Genomic DNA, 16,878 nt, shown 5'->3' with positions numbered 1-16,878 from the left:
GCTGATTTCTCATAACGTGTCCCAGATATTGCAATTTTATGCGTTTGATCGTAAACACAATCTCTGGTTCCTTCTTCATTTTTTCTAGAACTTCCTTGTTCGTGATCCTTGCTGTCCATGATATTCTCAGCATTCTTCTATAAAGCAGGTACATACGAAATACAATTGATGAGGAATTTTGACGATTCTGATTATGATATTCCTCTGAACCACAGATAAAACGCCAAAAGAAAAAATTAGGCAAAAATAGTAAATCCAAATTTGTCTCAAGCTGTAACAACAGACACTCATTCGTGCTCAGTAGTAATTCAACATCAGTCTGATTAATATTTAGACAATATAAAAGCCAACCAGGGAAGCAAGTCATATATTGAAGTTTTTTCACTCTTTTTTGATAAAAAAGTAATTGAGAGCATTCTATATTTTACAAATATTTATGCATCGCAAAATAACCGTCACGATTTTGAAATGAATAACGTAGATTTAAAAAAAATTATTAGCATGTGTATATTATCTGGTTCACACTCTGTTTCAAGTTAATATGCATTGGTCAAAGAATGAGGATAAAGAAGTGCACGTTATAAGAGAAAGCAGGAGCCGACATAGATTTATATTTATAATTTATAATAGTGAAGAAACCGCTACATCAGTGTCAAACTTAGTACATGGACGTCAATCTAAATTTACTTTACCAGACGAAACCAGATTCGAAAATATTGGCTACACTACAAAAAGAGACGATAGTGCAAGAATGTAGGATGTGCAAAAGTAATACTATTTATTTATGTAAAAGGTGTAGACTGCATCTACAACCCAAATGTTTCGAAAACTCTCACCTTCGAATTTAATTTACATTTAAGATACAATATGTTCTTTTATTAAAAATTGTACGATTTTCCCTGAAAATGAGAAAAAATCTTTTTGGGTGTAAATCAGTCTTAATTTATGTGTTTTTAATCCAATCTAATAAATTAATTGTCAAATTTCTCTTTGTATATTGAGCGGCCGTTAATGGGTTAATAATTATAAATAAAAAAGGTCCCTAGTAACTTTTTTTCAAATTGCCTCGTTTACGAGTTATAAACAATTTATGGATTTATAACTCGTAAACTATTATGAGAATAGTGTTCCTAAAATTTGTACTGCCTTGAAAAATGCCTGGTTGCCTCCCAAATAGGAGTGGACGTGGAAGATAGTAAATATTTATATAAATCAATGAAATGATACATAAATTAAAATATACCTACAAACCTGTTAACAGCAGAATGACTTTTGACTTCGCTGGGGGCAACTCTAGAATGGGGATCATGTCTTTTCTTTTCGACTGGACTGGTTTTTCGGCTACCAAAAAGACTAAATGTGTCATCCAGAAGATCGTGAAATCTTTTCCTCATTTTGGTAAGGTTTGTAGAAACGTTAAGATCATTTATGCCTTCGTCCACGCTTACACCTAAAAACAGAAATAAACAGTTTTATTTAATATCGAGATCTAAGCCATAAGACTCTCACTTAAAAAAAAATGCACCCATCCTAGATGCCTGTATAATCAGAAGAATTGAGCTCTGGGCAAAACTTTTTCGCATTATCAGTATCTCGTTGTTTCAACAGTTTCGTTAAAGTATCTCCTAATAGTTTTCGTAACCAGCTGCACGTTCCAAGTTTCGAAACTTTCAACATCGCCCTTTTCGTAATAGCAATCACGTCGATTTTTTTTAACGAGAAAGTACATCACCTCGCAAAAGCTTTAGAAATACTGGCGTCAAATATGATTTAATGCTTTAGTTTCTGATGGGTTATGAAGGAAATTTTTAATATAGAAAATGTGGACAATTCTTCTCTAAAAAATATTAAATACAATCATCTCTTACCGTGGCTGATTCTTTCTTTGTGCATATTCCACACAATTGGTCCTATTACGCCCGGATCTTCTACTGCTCCTAAACTGGCATGCCGGGCCAAGCCCAATCTTTTGTACATTTCCATATTATCATCTTCCCTAAACTCATCGTCTGGAATATCTAAATGATGAATACTGACCGGCTCCAGAACTTTATTGAGTGGTTCTGGAATGCTGACCCTACGAACAAAAATTAAAACTACAAAAAGAAAATACCTAAACCCTAATATTTTTTGTACTGTTAGTGTCCCTTTTTTATTGTTTCTACTGGAAATTTTTGTATAAATTATTTAGTATTTATTATTTATTAGCTGCATTAAACCAAATTTCTTTAATTAATAAAAAATAATATCCTTATAGACCAGGGCGAATCTGGTTTGAGGTGGATGTGAGAGGTGGCATTTGTGTGTTAATTTCAGTAATAATAACTGGCTTATCCTCCCTCTCAAATAGATCGAGAACATTAATGAAAATATTTAAAAATTACTAAAAACATCGATTTTTCTACTTTTCTTGCTTATAACTTTAAAACAATTCATTTTGGGACAGTCGTAATGAAATAAATAGCGACAATTAAGTTTTCCATTACATACGGCTGGTTAAAAATATTTTAATTTATTACCCTTGCTGCAAAATAGTAATAAATACAAAAAAGAGGAGTAACAAGCCTTATCTTATTTAATGTTTGTCAACCACTTAGATTGCACTTTAGATTTATATTTATGAACTTTTAAGACTATTTTGGTTCTTGCAAATCTTTCTAAATAAAAATTTTTAAAGTTTCTGTTTTAAAATTTTTCTTGTATATCTTTCATAAAATATATCTATACACGGTTCACAATTTGTTGATAGCTCACTACAAGTTTAACCCTAATTAGAAAACTGAAATACAGAGAGGATAGGTTATAATAGTAAAAACCAACCTAAAACTGACGGTTTAAGACGTTTTCGACTAACCCACCTTATATCTGAAGGAATACAATACCTTATAATCCTATTACGGGGGTATTTTGAATGGATAGAAATGAACGACCAGTGTTGTAGAGTATATGATTGAAACATTTATTTGAACTAAATAAATATATTTTTTAAATTGTACTTATGTAAATTGTATTTTTTAATAAAACTTATTTATTTTATTCAAAAATAAAAAGTTTCTTGCCATTTGTAAAAGATACATTTATTTAATTAAGGAGCCAAAAAGGCGCCAAATGTCGCCTGGCAAAATTTCCAATGTGTTTTAAATGTATCCATTATTTTCGAATCCGGAGAAAACTAATAAATATTTTTGAAAAATTTAAACGCAGAATGAAAGATTACATTATTACTCAGGGCAGAAAGTCCCTGAAAACTTCTACAATGTTTATTTTAATATGTTATGTAACAGGGGTGAAAATAAAAGAGAAAATATAGTATAATTTTTAATTGAAAATATTGCATGCAAAAGAAACTTTTTATTTATTCTAAAAAATATTTCATTCTGCCTTTAAATTTTTCAAAAATGCTTTTTAGTTTTCTCATGATTTGAAAAAAAAAATGGATACATTTAAAACACATTGAAGATTTTGACAGGCGACATTTTGCTCCTTTCCCCTTTAATACCTTACGAATACAACTACTATTACTTACCTTATATAATTACGATTAGAAAACTATTCAAATTCAAAATAAATAGGATCAACTTCGGAATCCGAGTCATCTTGAGGGTTAATAATTAGGTTAATAATATCTACGGTCGCATCAATTATGTTATCAAGATCCCACAGTTTTTGTTCTTCTTCTATTACATGTCTTACTGCATCTTTCCAGTTTTGTTTTGTAATATGTTATAAAGACTCGTATAACAATTCACGTACAGCTTGTATTTTATATGACGTATTTTTTCTAGCCACATAACTTTTCATTTGTGCCCAAATGAGTTCAATTGGATTTATTTCGCAGTGGTAGGGTGGAAGTCTAAAGACTGTGATGTTTCGCCTTTCCGCCATTTTGTCAACTACGTATTTCTTGAACTTAGATTTGTGTTGCCGGGCAATTTTTAAAAGTTCTGCTTTTACCATTCCATCTTCGTAAGGCAGATACTTATTCCGCAGCCAGTCAAGAATATCCTGTTTCTTTCACGCATTCGTTAGAAGTCTTTTTACTAGTCGTGAATGATAAGGTGCATTATCTTATACTATAATTGAATTTGGTGGTATGTGTTCAATCATTTGCTCAAAATACTCTTTGAAAACATCAGCTGTCATCTCCCCGTGATAGTCTTTTGTGCTTTTGGAATGAAATTCCAACAAACCATGCTTAACAAATCTTTTTTCACTGCCAATGTGAGAAATTATTAATCTACTGCCTTTACCAGAAAGTGGAGAGATACCAGTAGACCAACCTTCCATAAAGGCTTGCCTGGAGCTTAATATATTTTTATCTGACCAAATTTTTTTTAGAATATAACCTGAGTTTACCCACGTTTCATCCTGGTGGAATATGGGCCTTTCTTCAGCCCGGAATTTTCGTATGAATCTTAGATAATTTCTTCTCCAACATCATCTTCTCCTCCCGGTCAATCAAAAGTGATTTTCGGTTTGATTTCTCCCACCGGAAATTTAATTCTTTTAAAACTTGCCACAATTTAGTTCGTCCGATATGAGGCAAATCCGGGTCGTCTCTAACTTCTTGTAAAATTTTGTTTAGGTTTGGTATTTCTTTTTTGAAAAAAAATCCATGAATTTTCCTTCGAATACCATTTTTGGCAAATTCATCAATTTCAATAGGCTTTTTCCCTCTCTTTAAGTTTTCGTTTGTGTTTGGGTTAGCTATACCGTGTTTTTTTCTTTCTGATAGGAACCTATATAAAGTTGACTCTCCTACGCCAGTCATGTTGGCACAACTTTCGACTATGTTGCGAACAGTGTTTGTGGGATTCTGAGAAATCAGAGCATCGTGAACATTCAGGACAATAGTCTTCTCTCTTGGTGAATAGACAGACTTACTGACTGTACGCAACAGTACCGGTGTAAAACTTGATGATGAAGCCATCACAAACAATCCAACAAAACGAGCACGAGCGAAAGGTACGTATATGTTCGTAGGTATATGGAATAAAAAAATCACTCACGCACTGCAGCAAAAGAAACATTCGAGACGCTAATTACTGCCGTAGACGCGGAAACACCGACGAGCCATAAATTACATGCGATCAAAAATGTACTAAACAAAAAAATTGTTTTCTTTCGTAATAACTTCACCCTTTCAAGTTAAGTTTCGAATATAATTATATTAATAAAAATCTGGGGAATTCCATCTTAATTATCTTGCAGCGAATAGTACATTCGGATATGAATTCCAGGTTTTCTAGTAAAGTGATTAAACGCGAAGATTAGTATTGAAATATCCAAAGAGATAAGGTATTCTTATTTACAAAATTGTTAAAGGTTAAATTCTTATTTTTATTAATATAATATAATAACCAACATTAGTCGTGAAAGTTTTAATTGTTTTTTTGCTAAATATATTAGTATTAAAATATTATCAATATTATATATAACAGTATTAAAACATTATATTATTATTTAATGAATAAACACCTTAGGAACGCCTATGATTTACGACCGTTTTATGAGTTTGAGGCATATTTCGTGCTCTCAACAATTTGTGAACAGAGAATAATTCTTATTTTTATGTTGATTATAAATTGTAACTTTGATTTGAAAAGATTTTTCCTCTATTACATAAAAAATCTTTGTCACTGTAAACTTAACATAATAATTTTTATCTTATTTAAATAGTTAAATAATAAGAGAGATAAAAGGAATAGTGGCATAGTATATTTACAAAATAACTATTGTATCTTACCTTGGAAATGATTTTACTGACGGCATCGACAAGTACGACTTAGGGCTAACCACCCCTGGATCCATGTTGCCTCCATATATCGTGTCTGGCGATTCTTTCCTGCTACTATCTGAATCGAATAGTTCTGACGGAAATCTTCGAACTTCGATGGGAACCGTTCTATTTAAGGCTGCTCTTGGCCTTGGAGGTTTCTTCGGTGGAGTTCTGCGGTGTTTCTTAACCGCCATTAAGGGTGATATGTCCAAACTGCCTGAACTAAAATTAATATTTTTTGATCAAAGTTCACTAGCACATTATTTAGGCGTCAAAATTTATAATACAGTTGAGATTTTGTGATCTTAAATGAATTGTATTAGTTGACCAATTATAGATTTACATTTAACAAATGATTTAGTTTTTTATTCATATCTTGTCTTCTTTATCATTATGAAATAATTATCGTAGGTAAAGGGTAAGACAAAGAAGCGAAGAAACTAAAATACGAACTGATTTAAAACCTAGGAAATAAAACATTTTCTGCTGTTTATCAGCATACAGTTTGGAGTTGCAAACACTTGCGCCATTTGGAGGTTACTCCAGGCATTGTCCTTCATAGGGTTGCATTTTTTTTCAAAAATTTATTAATTAATGCACAGAATTATTAATTTTTGTCTCTATAGATTAGACTAAATATTTAATTTCACCATGCACGGTAGTAGACAGTTTTGAAGTAATTGTTGATATTTCGCAGCATTTACGGTACCCTCAATAAATTCAAAATATCCTAATACTAAAACTGGCACTATAAATATACTCAAATAGTTTTAATTGCACTTTACATATTATTTAAGACAAAATTTTTAAAATTAAAAATACTCTTTTAATCCAATATTCCGCAATTATTATCACATTTAGATATTAAAAAAAATAATGCGGTATTTTTGTATAAAGGTCAATGTCCTACAGGTCAGTGTGAGTAGTGTAATGACAACACCACAGATACTTACCTATATGTGCCATGAGTTATTGTTAGCTCGTAATCGATTTTAACATTAGGTTTAAACATAATTATTTTGATTTTTTACCTACGACCAATTTTAGGAAGTGAACTACATAAACAACTGAATTACTTCCTCGTTTGTATTTTATTTGTACGATTCTATATAACATCGTAATTTGTCTTATTGTCTTTTGTTATAGTTGTGACGAGAAGCAAAAATATCAGTAAGCTGTGATAGGAAATTACATTGTTTTTCTTTGTCAATTTGTTTACATGTAAACATGAGTGATATTACTTTATTTTTTAGAAATTTTTGGAATGGTTCTATACCTTTTATCATCATCATTACCTTAACATTCCTTAATGGGTTTTAGCATGCTCAAAGCATTCAATGTACTTTGTCTTTCCAGTTGGTTATATTCAGAATTTTCACGGAAACGGTTAGACCCGGTTATCGCTCAGTTCCACTTATCGCTTATAAGTTCGGGCTATTACTGCAATATAGTGTAGGAGTGTTAGTCTTTCATTTTTTGTTTTTAGTAGATTACTTCCTAAATTATTACAGTTTTATATTCGAAATAAATATGAAAGAAAATAGTTTTGTTTTATATTTCTTCTACAACTATTTAAATTGTCGGTACTATACTGTATTGTAAAATGTTGATTTCTATAATAATTCTAATGTTAATAACAAAATTGAAGTTGATAATTTGATAACAAAAAATTTAAAATTAATAATTTTAAATAAACTACTTACCTAGTAGACACGGAACTAATTGAACTCTCTGGCCTCGCCACAGTACTGACGTTCCTCAGCAACGTTGAATTATCATTATTATATTTAACGTAAGTGGGTGAATCTCTTCTTTGACTGTCTATGGTAAACCCTTTATTATCTTGCCCTACTCCTCGTTCGAAAATATGCTGCCGATTTTCTATACCTACGTTGGTAGGACTACCTACCTTCCTTTTCTTTGCGCAACCTAGTATGAACGCTAGGATGAGAAGGAAGACCAAAAAGGCTACAATAGACACTCCGATGAACAGCCAGGTGTTTTTGGCGCCGGAAAGACCTTGAGGTTCGCTTGGTTTCAGGTATGCTAGAAAATAATTATTGGACATACAAATAGCGATTTGTAGCAAAATCTGACAGAATATGTGCAATTAAAATTAAAGGAAAAGAGAACATGATATCGCTGATAAATATACACGCTTCAACAGAAAAAATAAGAGAAGTGAAAAATGAATTTTATAAACAATTGGAGTCATTGTCTGAAGAAATGCTCAGACTCTAAAATGGGACTCAAAAAAGGAATAAACACCAGGGGCTTCTTTAAATTAGAGGTAGAGGATGGATGAGTTGTAGAATTCGAGAAGGTGGATGAATATATGTACTTAGGTACTCTTATTAATTAGACATGTAAGGAAGAAACTGAAATCAACCTAAGACTGACCAAGAGCTACAGATGTGCTGGAGCCGTGAGTAAAATAATTAAGGCCAAAGATATATATAGATAGACCCACAATGCTATACGCTGCCGAGACATGGACTATGAAAAAAACCATACAGAACAAATTGAAAGCATGAGAAAGAAAGATACTTTCCAGAATGTTTGGTGGAAAAGTAGTAGAGGAGGAATGGAGAAGACGAACTAATGCAGAAGTTTACCAATTGTGTGCTAACTCTACAATAACAAAAGTGGTGAAAAACATAGACTAGAGTGGCTCGGGCATCTAGAAAGAATGCAAGGTAATAGATTAGTCAAGAATATTGCTTGGAGAGAGAGTACCTGAGGGCAAAAAAAGAGAGAAAGACCAAGAAAGAAATGGAAAGGTGTAGTGGTGGAAGATGTCAGAGGGATGGGAATGAGAGATTGGAAGCTGATAGCTAAGAACAGAAAACGATGAAAATTATCCATCCAGCAATGGGCCTAAAAGGCCTGTTAACGCTATATATACATACATTACTGACCAATATAAAGATTTCTCGATTTAAAGGCAAATAATACTCCAGTCGCCAGAGACGAAAATGAACCTCTAAAAATCATACGAACAAGCTCAATTTTACTAAAAAAGTTAATTTTGGGACTACAAAAAAGATGTAAAAAAGTTTAACACTCTATTCCCTGGCTTTCACTAAAACCCCCTCTCGTAGGGGGAAAACGAAAAACATTTTACCAAGAATCTCTACGCCGTAGATGTTTCAAATAACAAATGTAGTTGAGATAATTTTGAACAGAAATGTATATTAACACTTTTCGTGTAGAATGAATCGTAATCTCAGAAGCAACGCTTGAAGCGACCGGCGATTTCGAATGTCAGCGACTCACGCGAAATCAATTTTTAAATTTTTTATCGTACCAATTCGACGGAAATCTTTTGATCAGCGGTTGTAACGGGATTTAATTAAGCATCCAGAAATCAGATCTAAGTAACCCAATTCAGTTTAAAAATTTAAAATCCTTTTAATAATATTAATTATTGCTTATTACTCAATTCGATTGTTTGTTTATGACATTGAAAATATCGGTGTAACTAGAACACGCTTACCAAGACGCTAGTGAAATTTGCAATGTAATCAAAAGCTTATACAATATTGTGTACAAATTATATTAGTAAAACATTATTATATAAACAAATGCACGTGAGTTAAATAGCTGGAAAATAACGGGAGTAGATTATTAAGAATTAAGAATTAAAAGTTAACAGTCGAAGCTAGTGCTGTCATCCCTCAACAGGGTACTCTTTCTATTATTGTACTTAGAGAACCAATAAAGTAATTATGAGTATCCAGTTAGTTCGAGTTAATATGGAACTCCTGATGGAAGCAATCTAATAAACATTATATGATTATCCAACATTATTATAAGGGTCATATGGACAAAAATCAAAATGCGTTTTCAAAGTGAAGAGTGTAGCTTTCGTAAGCAATACTTTGTTTGCGGAAAAATGCAAAAACTGCATACAAAAGCTGCGCTCTTTACCTTTAAAACGCATTCTGATTTTTGTCGATAAAACACTCTTATCAAAAGATAGCGAATTGTTACCCTCGAGTTGATACAAATTTGATTTAAAAACTGCAAATTTTATTTCGCCCGCGTAACTGAGATTCAAAATCGCCGGTCGCTTAAAGCATTGTTTCTGAGAAAACAGTTCATTCTACACAAAAAGTGTTAAACAACGTTTTTTTTTATTCAAAATTATGGAGAATTATGGAAAATCGATGTTTTCCAGCCCTTACGAAGAAGGTTTTAGTGGAGAATAGTAGCGGCAAACTTTTCTCAGCAATATTCAGCTTGTTCATTTGGCTTTTATAGAGCAAATCTCTGACGACTAGACCTAAACCTAAATTCCCAAAAACTGTTTGCGGAATTTTGGTTACATGCTTTATATACATTTTTTAAACTTTGATCTACGGCATTGTGTTTAAAAAAATAAAATTTAAGGTTTCGTCATACTTACGCTCTGCTTTTATTAAAAACGGATACCCCAGCTCATTTCTAACCTCTTCATCTGACACTAAATTCATATCATTGGCAGCTACAATAGCTGACACTGGTTTACCATCTAGTGATACATGATATAGGACCTCCGTTTTTGGATGTCCATTTGAAACAGTTGTGTTTATCCTATGTATGTAGACTTTAACTGGTTTTTCTTTTATTTCACGTTTGCTTCTAGCCTTCTCTATCCCTAAGTGCTTTTCTTGTTGTCTAAAAATCGAATTATTTACAAAAATAATACCGTGGATCTTACATTAAAAACAAATTAGTAAATCAAAATTACATTGAAATAGATAAGACAGTAAGAGACTGTCTAGCTCCTTGATAACTCACAGTGAGTAAAAAGACTCAACAATAAGTAGAAAAAAATCGTTTTAATTCGTGTACAATATTACAAAAAAAAAAGAAGAAAACTACTATGTCTATGTTTATAAGGACATTTAGGAACAGAATTCATTGGGGTGAGGACGATTCGTCCGAGTAAATGACAGACGAATTTTCCGAGCCCCAATGCTCCCTAAGTTCTCCACCACTCCCCACAGTTTTGTCTTATACGGTTCATATGTGAGTCTTGGGAACAAAGAGCCTCATATTCCATCTTCACTAAACAATGCGGGAAAGCGTGAGACTCTATATTTCTGCTTTCACTATTAGTGACAACATCATACTGCTGTGCTTGCCCAGATGCCGAGTCAAAATTTTTTTACACCTACTCAATTATCTAGTCTTCTTAATGTTCTTTAGATATTCACTAAGATTTGTTGTTTTGGTCTTCTGTGCCTTCCATCTATGAAAAACATCATACTCGAATATCTCTTAAAGGATATGGTTTGGATGATCTTATTCAGCGAATTTTATTCTGGCTTTTTCCTTCATTCTCTTCAGTACTCTTACTTGCTTCTCCAAACAGAAAGGGTGTATCTGAGTATGTTTGCAGCTTCTCTAAGGCGTTTATTGTGGGCTTCTTGTATCTTCTTTTTATTAACTCTATATGAATGGCCCAATCCGAACGATGCATATATGATTATAGGCAGTATGAAGCTGCTGATCAGTCTCATCTTGGTCACAAATCACCTACCTTGGTCTGTGATATTGGTTGTATCGGCTAATTTGCTTTTTCTCCCAATAAAATTTAGCGGCTTTAGCTTAATATATCTTATGTATTGTTGTGTTTACCTAAGATACAGACATACACACATACATACATATATATATATATATATATATATATATATACATATATATATATATATATATATATATATATATATATATATATATAAACAATTAAAAAGATTTAAATTACTTTATTTACCTTTGAAAAGCAGTTTTATACAAATTAGCTAAACTGTTTTTGAGATCGACAATCATAGGATCCTTGCCGTCACTTTTCAGTACTGTCAGCAACCAGAACTGTCTGTCAGCATCAAAGTCTTCTTCACTATCATCTAGATCAGTATCATTAGAATACGTTGGACTAGGTCTAATGTCACCGTCAGGTACGTTCGGAGATGTTACGCAGTCTATGGAACATTTTGTGGCATTTGGTTTTGAAGTCTGTAAAAATATGGAAATTGTGCCTGTAAAATAAATACTTATACGGTTTAAAATATGTTGTAATATGTCTTATTTTGTCCCTAGAAAACACAAAATAAAAATCAACTGAAATATATACACTGTACTTTATACATTTTGGTATTGAGGCTACAAACCATTAGTAAACTAGTATAATAAGAAACCCCAAACGAATGTGGATATGGTTAAATCCCAATGGAATAACGAAAATACAGATACACTTCATTCTTTCCTTTCACAAATATATTGTATGTTGCTCATGCTAGGTTTATTCTTCTTCGTAGTTTGCATGTTTGGCTGTCTCTTGTGATCTTTATTTCGTGTCCAAGGTAAATGTATTTTTCCACCAGCTCTACTTCGTTGTCTCCAATATTGATATTTCCGCTAGGTACTAGGTTTATCATGAATTTTGTTTTGGAGATGTTTATTTTAAGACCCACACTGGGACTTATCTCCTTGAGGTTGTCTGAGAACAAAACTGTTTCGTCTGCGAATTTCAAATTTGTAAATCTTCTTCCGTTAATGTTCAGCCCTTTCTCTTTACAGTTTAGTTTTTTCCAAGCATATTCTAGTACTGCGGTAAACAGTTTAGGTGATAAGCTATCACCCTGACGGACTTCTCCGCCGATTGGGATATGATCCGTGTTTTTATGTAGTTTCACCGACATAGTTACGTTCTTGTATGTATTGTAAATTAACCTTGTATATCGGTAGTCAATGCGGCATGCTTGTAGTGCTTTCAGGATATTGTCAAAGGCTTTATGAAAATCTACAAAAGCCAGAACGAGTGGTCTTTTGTATTCGATAGTCTTTTCTATTACCGTCTTAATGCTCTGTAGGTGATCATTTGTTCCAAATCCGGTACGAAATCCCACTTGCTCTATTGGCTGGTAGAAATTAAGTTTTTTCTCAAGACGATTCGTTACTATTCTTGTAAGGAGTTTGTATAGGTGACTAAGAAGACTTTTGGCCTCAGCCTTAGGCCTGTAGTTTTTTAATTCATGTGGATCTCCTTTTTTGTATAATAGAATTACCTAAGGATTGTGCCATTTGTCGGGTATATTACTGTCCAAAAGGCACATGTTAAAAAGGTTTTTTATTTTCTTGAGTAGGCAAGTGCCTCTGATTTTTATTGCATTAGTAACTACACAATCTTCGCCTGAAGATTTTTTTATTCTCAGCTTTTCTTAGGGCTAGTTTTATTTCGTCTATCGTGATTTTCCGTAGTAGTTCTGATCCTTGGTTGACAATGCTCTTTTTCCTCTAGTATTTGATCATCTCTGCTATTTGCTTTGTGTTGGCTAGTGTATAGCAATAACATTGTGTCTAATGTGTAGATCATAGCATTAGACAAAACTACGACAGATGGATCAAACAGGTACTGCATTGGAGACCCCGGAAGTCCCAAAGGACACGCAAGAGAAGATCACAGATGAGGTGAGCATATGATTTAAAGAGACATGATATTCCAAGGTGAATTAAAATCGCAATGGACAGAGAAAAATGGAAGTTAGAGGAAAAAGCCTATATCCGCATTATTAATTTGTAACGTTGTGGTCACAGAAGTATTGGACCACTTAGCTATAGAACTTATGTGACTTTTTCTTATTTCTTAAATAAGTTAAATTAGACACATACTATAAAATTATAGATTTGTCAAGATGTCATTTAAATAATCACAATACGAGGTCTGGCTATTAAATAACGAGACTGCGCGCGCAGAAGGCGTCCTAGAGGGGAAGAGTGGGAAACGAATGCAGCTGTAAGTATCTACTCTTTCAGTATGAAAACAAGTTTTTGTCGCTCTAGTAGTATTTTTCTGTAGAGGTTAGAAAAGATCGTGTTTTTTTCTCGTGCCGATAACAATGTGTGACGAAAAACATGAGCAAGGGATTAATGTGAAATTTTTCGTTAAAATGAAAAAAACTCCGACTGAGTGCTATAATTTGTTGAAAGAGGCCTATGGTGAGAATTATCTATCTCGTGCGCGTGTTTTCGAATGGTATAAACGGTTTTCTGAAGGCCGAAAGAGCTCCGAAGATGACCAACGTCCAGGTAGACCTGTCTCTGTTTCAACTCCGCAAACAGTGACCAAAATAAATGAAATTGTGCGCGGAGATCGTCGTATGAGCATTCGTATGATTGCTGAGACTGTAAACGCCGTTATTGAAACTGTCAGAAAAATTTTACATGACGAATTGAACATGAAGAAAGTCTGTGCGAAGTTGGTCCCAAAAAATTTGACCCCTGACCCAAAACAGATCTGCTCAGATTTTCTTGAGAGGTTACATGAAGAGCCTAAACTAATGGAAAACATTATCACTTGCGATGAAACCTGCATCAATCCTGCCAACCCACCTACAAAAATCCTGCATCGCCAAGAATAAAAAAGCAAGGATGTCGAAATCAACATTTAAAGTTATGCTAATCGTTTTTTTTTCGACATTAACGGCATGGTGATGACTGCATGCGTTCCAGAGGGTTAAACTGTAAACCAAACTTACTATTTTAATGTTTTGGTAACGCTGTGAGAGCGAGTTCGTAAGAAACGACCAAAGTTGTTGAAAAACAAGCCGTGGATCTTGCACCAGGACAACGCACCTGCCCATAACGCGCTGTCTGTGAAAAGTGATTTAGCCGCTAGAGGATTTCAGTGCACGAACACCCGCCGTACTCGCCTGATTTAGCACCCTCTGACTTTTTCCTGTTTCCGAAGATCAAGTCTGCTTTAAAAGGAATCCGGTTTGAGTCGATGGAAGAGGTGAAGCGAAAAACGGCGGAGCTCCTAAAAGCTCTACCAAAAGAAGACTTCCAACATTACTTTGACCAATGGAAAAAACGATTGGAACGGTGTGTGGCGAGCGAAGGGGAATATATTGAAGGAGAGCATTCGATTGTAGAGTAATTTTTAAAATAAAACTCTTTTTCATAAACAGTCTCGTTATTTAATAGCCAGACCTCGTATTACAGTCAAATGTAGGTTTTTTGCTTTATTTGAAAATTTGGCAAGAGCCGAAATAAAGAGTGGACCTGAAGAATTATGGAGTTTACATGACAGACAATTTCATTATGACAGTACAGACTCGATAAAAAGACACCTTCACCTATCACATCATATGAACGTACGCTAAAAAATATCAGATTTACCGCTCAAAAAAGAGAGAGGGGAGATTCAGTGTATTCCTCGCTCAGCATTGGTGGTCAGTTCTATCGCATATCAGTTGCCCAAAAATCCATGTTTATATTTTCTTAAATTATTTTTTGTAATACTAACCTCATTGTATGCAGAATTGGGTGATTCGATGAACACAGTAGTAACAACAGTTTTTGTCTTATAAATAGTCGATGGATTTTCTTCGGAGCCCCAGTTCTGATCGTCGTCAGGTCCATCTCCTGACCCAGTCCAGAAAAAGTCTTCGAATTTGTATGGTCCTTGGTCCCTGTAGTTGCTTTCCAGAAGCAGGAGTTCTAAAGAAAATTAAATTTAGTACTACAAAACTATTTAAACAGATCTTAAGATAATTTTTGCATATACAAAGTATATTATAGGATTAGAAGAAGATAACAAACCACCTACTGACTTAAATCCATAAGACTAATATTTATGGCCAAATAAATACATTGTTAAAACAATGAACAAATTTAAGTTTTATTTAAAAAGAAACTGAAAAACTAACATAAATATCAGATATAAAAATTATACATTTGTTTAAAAAGTTAAATATCAAGAACTAATTACTAAGATGGCACAAATGTAATACTTCAAACATATATCATAAGCTGTAAATGTAATTAGAGTTAGTTACAGAATTTATATTTAAAGGCGCTGGTTGAAAATTCGGCCATTTTATAAATCATATATGTTGATATATGACATTTTGGATATTTCGTTGTAGATATAAATTTTGGTTGTAAACAAATTTGATTAATAAAATTGTAGACAGCATGTTAGATTATGTGTGAGTGTCTAAAATTTCAAACTACCTGGTGGGAGACATTTGGACGTGTCGGTAAAAGTGATTGATTTTGGTATGACCCAAGACAGAAATTTATGGAGAAATGTAATTTGAGAAGCCGACCTTGCATGGGGTTTAAGATAAAGAGAATAATAATGATCAGCGGGAGAAAAATCACAGCGGGCAACAAAAGCAAAAACCTTGTGTGTGGTATGGCTATTTGGGCTACAAAACAAGTCCTTGAATGGGTTCTAGAAGGGAAACCAGGACGAGAATTATTTTTTCTGCTATCGTGGTAAACTGTATGTAAACTATATAAAACGCTCTCCCGATTTGTTAGATAAAATAAAAGCAACTGTATTTCAATGTCTAGCAGTATTTCCCCCATTCTTCCTTTTAAGATCATCTCCTTTAAGTAATGCCGAGTGTTGTTATATTTAGACTCTGTATTTCCACAATTTGCTGGTGCTTATATCAAAACTGGTGTTTATATGGATATAAACACCAGCAAAACCAAGCTAATCATCATCAGCAATGAAGACATAGCTGGAGCAAATCTGTTCTTTTTCTTCTTCATTTGCCGAGCTCGATTATCGAGCGTTGGCTATCAAATTGGCTATAGTAATTTTGTTGACGGCAGCTCGGAAAAGAGATGCAGAGGATCTGTTAAACCAATCTCTCAGGTTTGTAAGCCATGACGTTCTTCTTTGACCTGGCCCTCTGACCCTGACAAATCTGTATGTGAGTCAAATGAGAATTGAACGTGTCTCATAGTACAACTATTTGGGAACTATAATCAATGAGTCATGGGACAATACCCAAGCAATTAAATGTCGCATCGGAAAGGCAAAAAGTGCATTCTTGACTATGAGCTCTGTGTTCAAGAGCCAAGACCTCACTCTAAAAACAAAAATAAGGTTCATTAAATGTTACGGAGTAACATCAGTGCTTCTGTACGAAGTAGAAACATGGAAATTAAAGGCGGAAACTCTATCAAAACTTCCACACGCTTTGCTCGATGCACTGTTCCTTTTCGGTCAGTATAAAGGTGCCCTTTATTTCTTGCCTGCTTTGCACGTACCCGTCCCCAATTGTCTGACCTTCTCAGTCCCTTCTTAC

At 33.7% G+C, this 16,878-nt stretch overlaps 1 protein-coding gene across 2 annotated transcripts in view; it reads right to left on the bottom strand.

Annotated features, from left to right (window-relative positions):
• The window catches only part of LOC140437648 (uncharacterized), a 53,448-nt gene that overhangs the window by 13,086 nt on the left and 23,484 nt on the right, over positions 1–16,878 (bottom strand). Inside the window, exons 2-8 of one of the 2 annotated variants that reach the window (XM_072527278.1) lie at positions 15,078–15,271; positions 11,544–11,785; positions 10,188–10,438; positions 7,483–7,825; positions 5,747–6,001; positions 1,869–2,077; positions 1,248–1,450 (exon numbers count right to left, since the gene is read on the bottom strand). In XM_072527278.1, coding sequence (XP_072383379.1) covers positions 1,248–1,450; positions 1,869–2,077; positions 5,747–6,001; positions 7,483–7,825; positions 10,188–10,438; positions 11,544–11,785; positions 15,078–15,271 — 1,697 coding nt within the window. The remainder of the gene's footprint in view (positions 1–1,247; positions 1,451–1,868; positions 2,078–5,746; positions 6,002–7,482; positions 7,826–10,187; positions 10,439–11,543; positions 11,786–15,077; positions 15,272–16,878) is intronic. The other variant, XM_072527277.1, reaches the window with a different exon arrangement.

The sequence above is a fragment of the Diabrotica undecimpunctata genome, chromosome 3 (genome assembly GCF_040954645.1).
Source record: "Diabrotica undecimpunctata isolate CICGRU chromosome 3, icDiaUnde3, whole genome shotgun sequence".
Taxonomy (NCBI): domain Eukaryota; kingdom Metazoa; phylum Arthropoda; class Insecta; order Coleoptera; family Chrysomelidae; genus Diabrotica; species Diabrotica undecimpunctata.
The sequence above is the reverse complement of the archived record's forward strand: the minus strand, read 5'-3'. Positions and strand labels throughout refer to the sequence as shown.